The sequence below is a fragment of the Aulostomus chinensis genome, chromosome 21 (genome assembly GCF_037954235.1).
Source record: "Aulostomus chinensis isolate RoL2024-O1b breed Wild chromosome 21, RoL_Achi_v1.0, whole genome shotgun sequence".
In the NCBI taxonomy this organism is placed as follows: Eukaryota; Metazoa; Chordata; class Actinopteri; order Syngnathiformes; family Aulostomidae; genus Aulostomus; species Aulostomus chinensis.
The window spans coordinates 17,437,501-17,449,974 of record NC_141340.1 but is presented as its reverse complement, the minus strand read 5'-3'; the positions used below and the strand labels follow the sequence as shown (position 1 = coordinate 17,449,974).

Here is a 12,474-nt window from a genome sequence, read left to right as displayed (position 1 = left end):
CGTCACAATGCTTTCAAAGGACTGATTTCTAAAAATGATTTAAAAAAACAAACCCACACAGTACAGTGGGTGAAATCAAACCAGGCTTTACTGCACAAAACACAAAACTAGAACCCTCGCCTCTCAGTGGACACCAGCTGCACGGCTCCAGTTTTGTCTCCTCATCTGCTCCCGATTAGCAACATCTTGAACAGCGTGCTACAGCTACTCCTTCTCTCATTAAACCCACTGCTCCGATTCCATCTAAATCCTTCTCGGTGTTTCCGTATTTCTTCCTCTATATACTTTTGTCGGACATAAGGGGCTGAGAGATGTTGTCTTTTTCTTTTCTTTTTACGTTTCTCACCCCAACCGCGGAAAAAAGCTGCAGGCCTCCAACTGCATCTTGGTTTCAGACATGGAGTCCTCAAATAGTTTGCAAACATAAAATCTCGATGGCATCGTGCCTCACGTTTGTGTGAGCGTGGGTAGGTGTGCGTGTGTGTAAGGAGCAACGATCTCTGTCTGTGCTTTATTTTGCTACAACATTGTACAGTTCAAGCATTCTTGTTTTGACTGATAACCGTTGTCCTCTGTGTCGTTCCTCCCATCCCTCCATCCCTGTCCTTCTTACAGGGCCTTCTTTTGGTTCATGACACTGTTGCACAGAAGAGTTATGACCCTGAACTTCCACCGCTGCCTGAAGACATTGATGAAGACTCTGTGAAGATCATAAGACTGGTTAAAAACAAGGAGCCTCTCGTGAGTTCTTTGTCAGCCTTCTTACCAAATGATGGAATCTGTATTGACACGGGGGCTTGGAGAGAGAGTGACGGCTTCACTGCACACTGGAGGACGTAGGCCTTCGTCCTCGAGACGGTGACCAGATTCACTGATAAAAAAAAGTGCTACATCTCTTTTCTTTGATTCATGCCGTCAACGGGGCTTTCCCGACATCGGCAACAAACAGTGGACTACTTCAAACCACACAGTCCTGAAAAATACAAAATGTAAAACTACAGATACTCAGACTGGTACAAGAACAATCCTTGATGTATAAAACCTGAGAGAGATTGACCGTCGATCCGATAAAACGAGAGTACTGGCATAACTAGTGAGGCTATGTAGATTTCCATCATGGACGGGGGCTGACAGCTCAGCAAATGTTCCAGCTGCTTTTCTTGAGTCCAGCTGAACACCTCCTGAAACTGTACATGGTTAGAATGTGACGGTCTAAAAAAGGAGTTTCAGTTCCACCTGGTAGCTCGTGGAATGTGGCGTGTGATTACTTCATCATGGTGATTGGCGCTTTGCTAGACTTACTAAAGTGAGACCTCATGATCGTAAAAAAGTTTTTAAACTCTTTTCATCATCTCTGTACACTGGGAGAAGACAAGGTTTTGCATGTGGCCATAACAGAGGCCGGGTATTTTTTTGCCTGCACTCCCTGTGCGTGTGATGCCACATATGCGCCATAGGCCTACCTACTTTTCTAGCACTGAAGAAGTGAGACTTGAGACTCGTGATGTCATGCCATCCACCTCCACTGTGACAAACTGCGCTGCAGCATAAAACTGATGCTCTTTAATGACAGAATGTCTATGGTTTTAGAACAGAAGGAGCCAAATGTGCTTGTTATTTGTGTCACTGTAGCAGTACAGCTTTGATTCAGGCTTTTGTTTTTATGGATGGCTCCACCCCCCCCCCCCCCCCCCCATGACCCTTAACAGGATAAGCGGAATAAAATAGATGGATGGTCTGAAGGGACAGTGTCTCTATGAACTGTTCTAGTAAATTTAAAGAAAACAGTGTACATTACCTTCTCGCTCAGTTTCCATCACAGCGATAAAGAGGACTTGTTGGCAGTCGTAGCTTCATCATAGGATGCAATAGTGATTAACATCACATGTTTGAATGCCCTCATAAACGGACTACCAGAGCAGCAGCATGTAGTCCATCCACACTGAAGCAGGTCCTGTGTTTCGCTTCTTGAAAGGTACTGAGAGACAGGGCAGAGTTGGTCTCTCAGATAAGTGAAACACTGCAGCAGCGTCTCAACAGTTAGGGTTTGAGCTGATAGTCGTACGCCCTGAAAAACACAGACCGGGTGGCGCGGTCCTTCTTACCTGCCGTCTGTCTTTAACACATTCTGTGTTTGAATACAGCCAAATTCACAGTGAATCTGTTTTGAGGTACATTTTTTCACCGCGTGCTTTAACTCAATGGAACAAGTATGACACAGAGACCGATGGCTCTTTAACGCTACATTTTAACTGGCAGCCACCGACATTTACAGGTTAACTCAAGCTGTTGATCTAGGCTGCAAAATATCGGATTTTTAAACTGTGATATTGCAAAATGACCTAAATGTAATGGGTGTGTTGAGATTTTGGCTGTAATCACATGTAACACGATCACTCAAAGAAATGATAACAGAGTTTCTTCATGTGCTGCTTTATAAACTCTGTGCTGGCTGCAGTACAAACTGAGAAAAGTCCTCTGCCTGCCTGCGACTGAGAGTGGGAAGCTGGTGTCTGCGCTCCGACGAGTGTCTTCTGTTAAAGTTACACTTGTCCAAAAATGTCACTGCAATTTGCTGCAGTTTTTTTTTTTTTGAATGAATGAATAGAAGTGCAGGACTGGTTTGCAGTATTAGTCATGGGGAGTGTCCTCCGCTCGGCTGCTATGTGAAGTGCGACACCTAGTGATGAATTTCAATACGCCAGCCCGGTCCTGTGTTTGGCTTCACAGCAAACTGGTTTGAGAACGTCTACACCAGCCCCAGGCTGCACTCCTATTCTACGTGTTTTTAAATTTTGATTGACATTCATTTGTGATTTAATCGTGCTCTGCCATTCCGACCCGTCCTGTATTTGAACTTAAATCTTGACCCAAAAAAAAAAAAAAATTACACGAGGTAGCAAAAGACAACATTAAATCCTCACAGGCAGGCACAGCGCGGCCGGTCAGTTTGACAGTGTATACGATGTGAGAACATTAGAGGCACGCCTGCTGCGGCCGTCTCTGTTCCTCTCGTTTTGATGTTCTTGAAGCCTAGCGATGTAGATGTTAATAGCAGACTTGGAGATGTTCTTCGTTTTTGTCCCCACTGGTTTTTGCATTCATTTTATACATCGCTTGTCAGCTCGCTCAAAGTCACACAGTTCATCTGTGCTCTCATCCTTTGGAATGCCGCTGGTGAATTCTCCCACTCAGTTCATCTTAAACTGTCCTCCTACTTGCACAGCAATTTTCTCTCTCACTCCCACTCTCTTTTTTTTTTTGCATCTGGTTTTGCTATCAGTCACTTTATCCTGTCGTTGTTATTGAAGTTTGAGTAACGCGTATTATCGACGAAGGTCAAGGCATTCGTTCTTTTAAGAGTTTAATAATTATGTTTCATTATTTCACTGTACTTTAAGCACGGATGTCACTTTCCTCTCTCACTATGCCTGTATGACATCTGTTTTCAGGATTAGGGATTAGGTCACATTTCTATTGTGTATTTGTGGAAGAAAAAGATCATTTCTGTTAAAAAAAAAAAAAACAACAAAAAAACAAAAAACCCAGACTCTCTCTGCATCCCTTTCTCTCTAGATACAGTCTTGTACATTCATTTTGGGACGCTACTACACTGCACGAGACAAAGTTTCATCATTGTAAGCAAATTTTACAACAGTACAAAAACGGATTAACGTTTAATTTGATTGATTTGATCATCTGTATCTCAAACTATTTTAAAAAAAGAATACAATTGTAAAGGTAAAGAAAGAGAAAATGACAAAAAAAACAAAACATTTATAGGAATTAGCAAAATTTCGATTTCATTCAAAATATACAACCAGTAGCTCATTAATAACAATGTGAGTCTGAAATGATGGAGGGAGAAGCTGAGTTTATCTTGTCCCACCCCCAACTTCATGTCACCTTAAAGAGGTCCTATTGTGCTCATTTCAGGGGCTTTTAATCTGGTGTTGGACCCCAGTGGGGCACCACTGAACGATTCGATCAATAAAAAAAACTCCATAATTATCGCATTTTGCTGCATCTGATTCCCTCTGAAATGATCGGATTCACCCCCCCCCCCCCCCCACACACACACACACACACAAACACACACCTTCACGCGCCCACTCTGCTGAGATTGGTCAACATATGGAGGGGCCTGCTCCTAGTAACACGCCTCCTCTCACATGCAAAGAAGTTGCCTCACCCGGTAACCGGCTTGTTTACGATTTTAGCATTTTAAAAATGTTTACTTCATTGATACAAACATAGACGTCTTACGCCCGGAATCTGACCCACAAAAAGGCCATACGTAACCTGAACCTCTGTTGCAGCTTCTACTTTTGCAAGACGTCTCTGAATGGTAAACGCTACATTCCACCGTATCTCATATTATCATCGTACGGTTGGATAAAACATAAACAACACTGATGCTAATTTCCAAGAGAGCTGATTGGAGCTGTGCTTTTAAGCTGATGATCTAAATCTAGAACATAACCTGCTCTGGACCGGGTTAGCCGTTCCGCATAAGTTACTATGGCGATGCATAAGAATTTAACCACCGTCGTAGTCCAGAAAACCCAGAGTTAACCTTAAACTTACCTCGCTAAATTACAATTCTGCTTCGTAGTAACTTACAGGCCTAGGGATGATGAAACAATCGTGTAAGTTTATGAAGACATAACGTTCCGCTGCTCTGTTACTGTTTTTTTCGTCACCGTGGCCTGACACAAAAGTTCAGCAAAGTCTCTAACGCTGTATTGTGTGTACCCGCTGCTTGTATTTATACTTGGAGCAATTCTTTCAACGCAGTTCAGAGCTAAAAACAGACGCGACTCTGACAGAATGTCACTTACAGCCTGTGGTTCGGCGTCCTCCTCACGACCATGTAAAGGCGGCACAGCAGTTGCCTTCAGGATTAACTTGTTCACAAACCCAGCGTCAAACTGTGGTTTGTTTAAGAAACTGCTGTCCGTGAAATGCCGAGAGCACACAAGCAGGCAAAAAACAAAGAATATTTGTGTCATCTGTAAATAAGACAAATTTTAAATATGTAGTTTGGGACCCAACACTGACCCCTACGGGACTCCACATGTAATACATCGTTTTGCTTTCTTGAATTCAACCATTTGCACAAACTGCTTCCTGTCTCTTAAAAAGCTTGTCATCTAATTCCAAACAGTCCCTCTGGTGCCATAATTTCCCAGTTTTTGTAGCAATACATGATGATCAATGGTGTTGAAAGCTCTTTTTTTAAATCAATAAATATTCCTATTGTATATTTCTTGTTATCGAGCAGTTGTGATTTCTTCTATCATCTCCATGAATGCCATGGATGTAGATCTATGAGATCTGAAACCATATTGACTTTGTGTTTCTCAATGAAATTATCCAGCCTACTGACACGTAGCTTCTCTAAGACTTTAGAAATGTGAGAAAGCAGTGGTATCGGCCTGCAGTAGCAAACTGATGACAATCTCCAGCTTTACAGTATATAAAGGGATGACTTTTGCAGTTTTCATTTTAGATGGAAAAACACCATTTTTAAAAGACAACTTGCATATATGTGAATGGTTCTATAATTGGGTGACTTCTTTAATTAAAGCCATGTCAGTACCGTTACAATCTGTAGACATTTTTGTGATAGCAGATGGGTGGCAATGAGGACCCGGACACAGACTCAGAGCTGCGCAATGAGCTCAAGTTTATTGTAATGAGGGTGAAGGGAGGTGGATGGAGAGGGGAACAGGCTAGGTAGGGAGCAGGAGGGGAGGAGGGAATCCTGGGAGCGAGGCAGAGAGTGGGTCCAGAGAAGACAGGGGAGCGGAGGCGTGGAGATGAATGGAGACAAGCGGGTGAAGGACTGTGAAGGTAGGGGGAGGGGTCCGACGAGGCAGAGGCTGGGGACTTCTGGGGAGCAAGCAAACAATAGTAACTTGCAAGGAGACACAAGGGAACACAGTGAAACGCTAGCAACTAGAGTTGGCTTTTCTCACCAGTTACTGCAAGGTTAATTGTAACGATATGGCGAGGAATGACAGGAAAGCCGGAGTATTTAAGCTGAGCGGGGATGAAGTGATGAGTTCCAGGTGTGTGTGTCGCTGCTGCTGCCTGAGCCTGGGACCCACCCCTAGGAGAAAACAAGGAAGGGAGGGGGAGAGCACATGCTCTGCAGCAGGGTATGACGATTTTAATCTTGCAATTTCGGCCAATGTTCATACTTTTCTTCTCATTTGGTGCGCTCAGAGACATAGAGCTGGGATGATCTTCTGGTGGTGAACTGTTGATCTGTTCGGCCAGCTTCGGTCCCACACTTACCAAAAAATTATTAAACTCATTTCCCACATTATTGACATCATTAAAGGTTTTATCATTACATGTGAAAAACTGTGGGAAGTTTTTATATGATGTTCATACCTGATAATTCTGATTAATACTTTCCATATACCCCTTATATTATCTTTATTATTGTCTAATATTTTGAATTAATACAATTTTGTACATTTCCTCAGTACATTAATCTATTTTTTAGAAAAATATTTTGTATTTAAAGGTGCGTTAAACCTCGTTGCCTGGTTTCAGCGCGATTTCATTTTTGTCTCAAATGGTAGGCGTCTCCCCTTGATCCGAGAGCTGCCTGCCCCCTGAATCCACTCTGGAAAAGTCTGGTGTCTGGAGACAACACAGGGCTCACAAACAGCAAACAAACACGGAGTAAACACAACAAACCACGTTGCAGCCAATCACCGACAAGATGGTTTGGGTTGGGGGGGGGGGGGTTGTGTGCATGCATACATTGGGGAATAGAGTAACGTAGTAGCTATGAGACTCGTCAGCCATTTTACAATGTAGTAGTTTGTTACTCCTAGCTTACGCTATAGGTCCTAGCTAGCATTAGCATCAACTCCAAGAAGGACAAATTCCACAAGAAGTGTCCCTTTCGCATGAGCTCATGAAATAATTTTAAATATATCAGCCGTAACTCATTATATAATGTCGTAAAGATATTGTATAAAGATGGAACGTCAACGGAAGTGACGTCAGGCAACAGCGCTTCGTGCACCTTTAACATCATTTTATGTTTAAATACTTTCCTAAACATAACTAGACTAACGAGCTGCAAGTGCCTGTCTTGTGGGCCATGCAATACTTTTCCGTGCTTGAAGTGTAAATCATTTGAAAAGGACCTATGATGCTCATTTCCAGTTTCACACATTTATTCTGGAACTCCACCAAACTCACAGTGTATCCTCAATTTTCCTCTGCTTGCCCTTGTTGCAGCTCCTTCATTCACTTCCCCTCTAAAGCAAGCCATTTTAGCTCCTACCGCTTGAAATCCCCCCGCCATAAATGCCCACTCTCCTTTGATTGGTCAGCTTCAGAACGGCATCCAAGGTTCCTGCCAGCACCTGAACTCCTGGAAGCAAGCAAAAGACATCCTCAAATTATTCTTATGGGGAGCAGCAAATGTCAGCTTCTTAAACTGTGTCTTTGAGGACAAACATGTAGATGTGGCTTGATGTGATGACACAGCTCGATTATTCATTCAAAACAATGAAGGCCCTAAGGCCGGTGTGGTATGCAAAACGATAACTTATCAATATTTCAGAACTGTAGAGTATTTTTTCTTTGGAAAAAGAGCAAAGAATGCCACCGAAGACTTTTCTTCAGTTTTTTACCAACTGGCTTTGGCATCTATGTCAGTTCATTCTGATTGGTGGTGAAGTTTGCCTCAGATAGACGGTGATAGATGATTGGTTCCTCCGATCACAAACTGAATATTTCCTGGAAAGTGCCCTGTTTCTGAGAGCAACTTTTCAAATGCATTCTGTAAAACAAACCACCTACCATGTCGGATAATCAGAATTCAGCGTGAACGTTTTGAAACGCTTTGTTTTTATCGTCCTGAGGAAACACAGTTGAACACAATTTAACAACAACATTGACTATCAATCTAATTTGTGCAAATATGATTGATTGTTTTGGCTTTATTTTTAAAAGTTTATTACAATCAAATCATTGTGAAATCTATGTTGGAAGCAACAGTCATCCAGATGCAGTTCCAGAAAGGGGGGGGGGGGGGGGGTGTAGCAGTCGGAGAGCTGCTGATTTGATTTGCTTCCCCCAGAGACTGTGTTGAAGTGTCCTTCAGCACGATTTGATCCCGATTGTTCTGATGAGCTAGCCTGTATCTCGGCTGGAAGCCAGTGTGTGAGTATGTGTGTGTGACTGGGCAAATGAAGTAACACCGTAAAGTGCTTCAACTACCTTTAAGCTTGAAAAGTGTAATATGAATTCACCATTCCCCACAGCAAGGCAGCATGGCTCAGGGGTAGAGTGGCTGTCCGGCAACCGAAGGGTCGCTGGTTACGATGCTCACTTCCCCTGGTGACCACATCAAAGTATCCTTGAGTAAAATACTGAATCTGACTCTAATTCTCTCAGTCCTCTCTTTTTCCCCCTTCTACCTGTTCCCTGTTGTAGAGAATCATTTTTGACATTGTGGCTGGGTGTCACGGCGTGCAGCTCAACAGAAACCATCGCTGCGGTGCTACCCACATCTCACGTAGGGTCCTGCGTGGTGCCGGCAAGTGCCCTATCCATAAAGTGAACACACCTCTGAGCCAGATACTCTTAGCTTCCCCAACCACTGACGTCAGTGGATTCGGCCCACAGAGATATACTATAGTTTCTGCACATACAGAGCAGATGACATATACAGCATTCTTACTTCAAACGCCTCAAATGAACGATTGGGACGGTCCAACTGTGGCTGCTCCGACTCAGTTTGTTTGGGAGTCTTCACACACAAGTGGCAAACGGTGTCCTGTTGGGTTGAGTTCGACGACGGTCCGTGAACGATGTGTTTAAGCTGTGCTCGTCTGAATATTGATGGTTAATAATGGATAAAAGTGACAAGCAAATAAAGTCGAATGGACATTCTTGATTAAGATGGTTATCAAAGGAAGAACTTTTAATGGATGCCTGTGTTTTCTCAAAGAAGTAACTGTTCAACTTTGTACTTAGTTATACTGTTACAACCCTAAAGGAGGTTCAGAGCTTCCAGGAGAAAAAAATAATGCAACACGCCATTGTTGTCCGGCGTGAAATGCAATTGTCACAGTGGTCAAGTGCACAGACGCAGGGGACACAGGGAAGGTTTGCGGGTGACGACAAACCATAAAAACGACAAAATAACCACTTACCTATCGTTCCCATAACTGTGCTAACTTACCTGCTCGTCTAACTTCCCTAGGTTAGACCCAAAAACACGCCATGGCCTGGTCAGACAGCAGGATTTATCTATGCGTAGATAGAATGTGCAAAGAAAACACGGGTACCTGCTTCCCAGGTCAACAAAAGGCTGCCTCACAAAATGAATACTTCATACAAGTTACAGAAAAAAAAATGTCTCTAAGCTGAAAACAAGTTAGCAAGCAAGCTACAAAATGCAGATTAGAAAGGCAGCGGTCATTGGGAAGCACAGGCAGGCCCACTGGCAAAAAGTGCATGGGCGCTTTTATCAGCAGGCGCTAATGCAGGATGGTCACGCGTAGGCTGAGGAGGGGCAGATCCAGGAGACTAAAGCAGGGCAGAGGGAAAAGAAGGGAATCTCGTAAGAGCGACGAGCAGCTGAGAGGAACCGTTTGTGGTCATGTTAGCAAGAAAAACATACAGTCATTCCAGGAACATAACACATACATGAAAATGTGGGAACCAAAGGAAATTAATGACACTGGCTGGGAAATACTGGAGCAGCGAATGACTTTAGAGCAGACAGCGCACCAGTATTTTACGGATCAACGCATGGGATTTCGAATTCAGTTGATCTTCCATTTGCCATTAACCCTTAGTGTAGAAACCCTGAAAAGAATGACTGAGAAATGTATACACCTGTTTCTCCCAGTCTTGGCTGTGTGTAAGCATGACCGTCATAGGATTCGCCCTTGTAATCTTGCTACTTTTTCCACCTGAATGTGCTTGATTATTTTCTGTCCGCGTTCTTATGTGTACATCGACATGATGGAGCTTTTCTAAGCTTTAAAGTTTATTTGTGCCAATACAAACGTTGCGTCCTGCAAGACTTTGAAGTGTACGCGATATCATGCAGCATATATTGTAGGAATAATTAAAAAGTGATTATGTACGACAATCAGTCCAGTAGATTTTACACAGTTTATCTTTGTAACCTGTTGAGTTGAGTGTTGTTGCTGCCTACTTCTTATTGTGGTTCAAAGCGGTTATGGCGGACGGAATGACAGATTCCTTGCTGGTGTTCTTGCAGGCCGATGGTACTCTATAACATGAAGGAGTGGTGGAGTGAGTGTGAAGGGTCCCCAATGGTCCCGGTGGCTTTCCCCGTCTTTGAGTGGCTGTGCTGTTGCATGGGGTTGAATCACTGAAGGAGAGAATAGATTCAATGATCGACCTATGTACCAGCGTTAAAATACTTTGGCTGACATTGAAAGCCCTAAGTTTCCTCAGCAGGTGGGGGCGCTGTTGTGCCTTTTTTGTACACAGAGTCAGTGTGCTGTGTGAAGGACAGGCTGGTGTCCACCTCTGTCCCCAGATATTTAAAAGCCTTGACCTCCTCCACCAAGTAAAATCACTTCAAAAACAACTACAAAACAAACAAAAAAAAATCACTCTGAAAACATACAAACAACCGTGAGCGGTGTCTCTGTGTAGAACAGCGCCCCCTGTTCTGCATTTGTGACATTTCCCCGATCCTAATCTCGTCGTCTTCTTGAATAAAGGTCTTCCTCTCGTCACGTGTAATCATGAGCGCGGTCTTCCCTCTCTGCAGCTGGAGAGCCATGACTGAATGTGTGCATTGCTGCCCATCGAGCCGGGAGCGCCTCAGTGACCCTGCTTCCCAGCCCGCTGTGGAAATGTGAAGTGACACGTAAAAGTGCTGTTTTCTTTACTCAGAACTCACAATTCACTAAACAATCTCGAGAAAGAGATCCACCCGTCTCTCACCGTCTGTGTGTGAGCTCCTGCAAGGATATCACCCAAGACACTGATGCATACTTAATGGCTCCGTGATAATGGCTAAATGTCGAAAGCTGTCACACTTGGAGCTTTAGGATGGTCTCACAGGGGTAATGTAGCTGCCTTACATTACCTACCAGCTTCTCCCAGAATCATAATTATCATGATAATGACTTGCATGTTTCCTTCCTCTCAGTATACTTGTTAATTACTACGGGGAGGTCAAGATCGGAGTTGAGGAAATAAGGGAAACCAGAGCCTGTTGAGTGTTAGAGGGAGGCTATGGAGGAAAGAGGTTGGGTGGAAGAAAGTATCTTTTATTTGCGATCAAATGATTCAATGAAACAGGAGCAGAGGTCACAGAGGGGACGAGCCTGCGGTGTTGCATTATGTTGACAAAATCATTTGACATAAAACCTCAAATTCCTTTCGATGGAAACGTGATTCCGTCACAAGATGATTGATTATCATTCGGGCTTCTCTATTCGGCTTTCTGCTTGGCCACAACAGTAAATAGATTTCCAAAGCGAATCCATCCATCCATCCACTCTACCACTTATCTGTTAAGGGTCGCGTTGGGGGGGGGGGGGGGGGGTCGGTCTGGAGCCTATCCCATCTGACATTGGGCGAGAGGCAGGGTTCACCCTGGACGGGTCGCCAGTTCGTCGCAGGGCCATCAGGAGCAATTAGAGGTTCAGTATCTTGCTCAAGGACACTTGGACATGGTCACAGGGGAGGTGAGGATCGAACCAGCGCGACACGCCAAAGCAAATCCCCTGTTAAAAAAAACGACTTACCCATTCTTCTTTCTTGGCGACTGTAGCATTTACAGTGTATTTATAAATATGCTTGCTTGCCTCAGTGTGTGAGACGGCCATGTGCGTTATACATGGGGGCTCTGTGCCATCACAGTGAGGTAAGATGCAAACTAACACCAGATATGATTGGAGGTAATTGTATTTTAATGTCCAAGAGGCCCATTCCCACTTTGTTTGATTTTTCCATGGTCAACATCTGGTGTGAGGAAAGACAGCATGTGTTTCCACTACACTTGTATTTATACCTCTAACATCGTGGTCAACACAGGAGTCGACAGGAGTTTATTGTCGCCTTTTGCTGTTAAGTGACATCATGTCAAAAAATTCTGGTCTCTTTGCACAGGCTGCAGGAGTTTGTTTAAGCTTGTCCCTCTCAATTTGTACTGAGAAATAATGTTTGTCAAATGTCAAAGCATTTGGTTCGGTTCGCACGGTGATGTTTTGAGTAATTGTTGCTGTGACACTTGGAAAACGCGGGTTTGAAACCGAGCCCCGCGCGTGTTTTCCCCGGTGAGTTAGATATCACAGAGAGGCTTCAGCTGTGGCCGTGGTTGACATCAAATTCTGGCGTCCCTCTCATGCTGCGTTTTCAACACAAAAACAGAATATAAAAGCCCTAACTTGTGTTTGGTACATTTGGTTTCAGAAGCGTTACACTCCTTTTAAATTAGACAGG

The 12,474-nt window shown here is 43.7% G+C and overlaps 1 protein-coding gene across 2 annotated transcripts in view; it reads left to right on the top strand.

The window, feature by feature from the left end:
• Positions 1-12,474, top strand: part of mpp7a (MAGUK p55 scaffold protein 7a) — a 123,238-nt gene that overhangs the window by 47,585 nt on the left and 63,179 nt on the right. For both annotated transcript variants that reach the window (XM_086192125.1, XM_086192124.1), the window contains exon 6: positions 616-741. In XM_086192125.1, the coding sequence (XP_086048251.1) occupies positions 616-741 (126 nt within the window). The remainder of the gene's footprint in view (positions 1-615; positions 742-12,474) is intronic.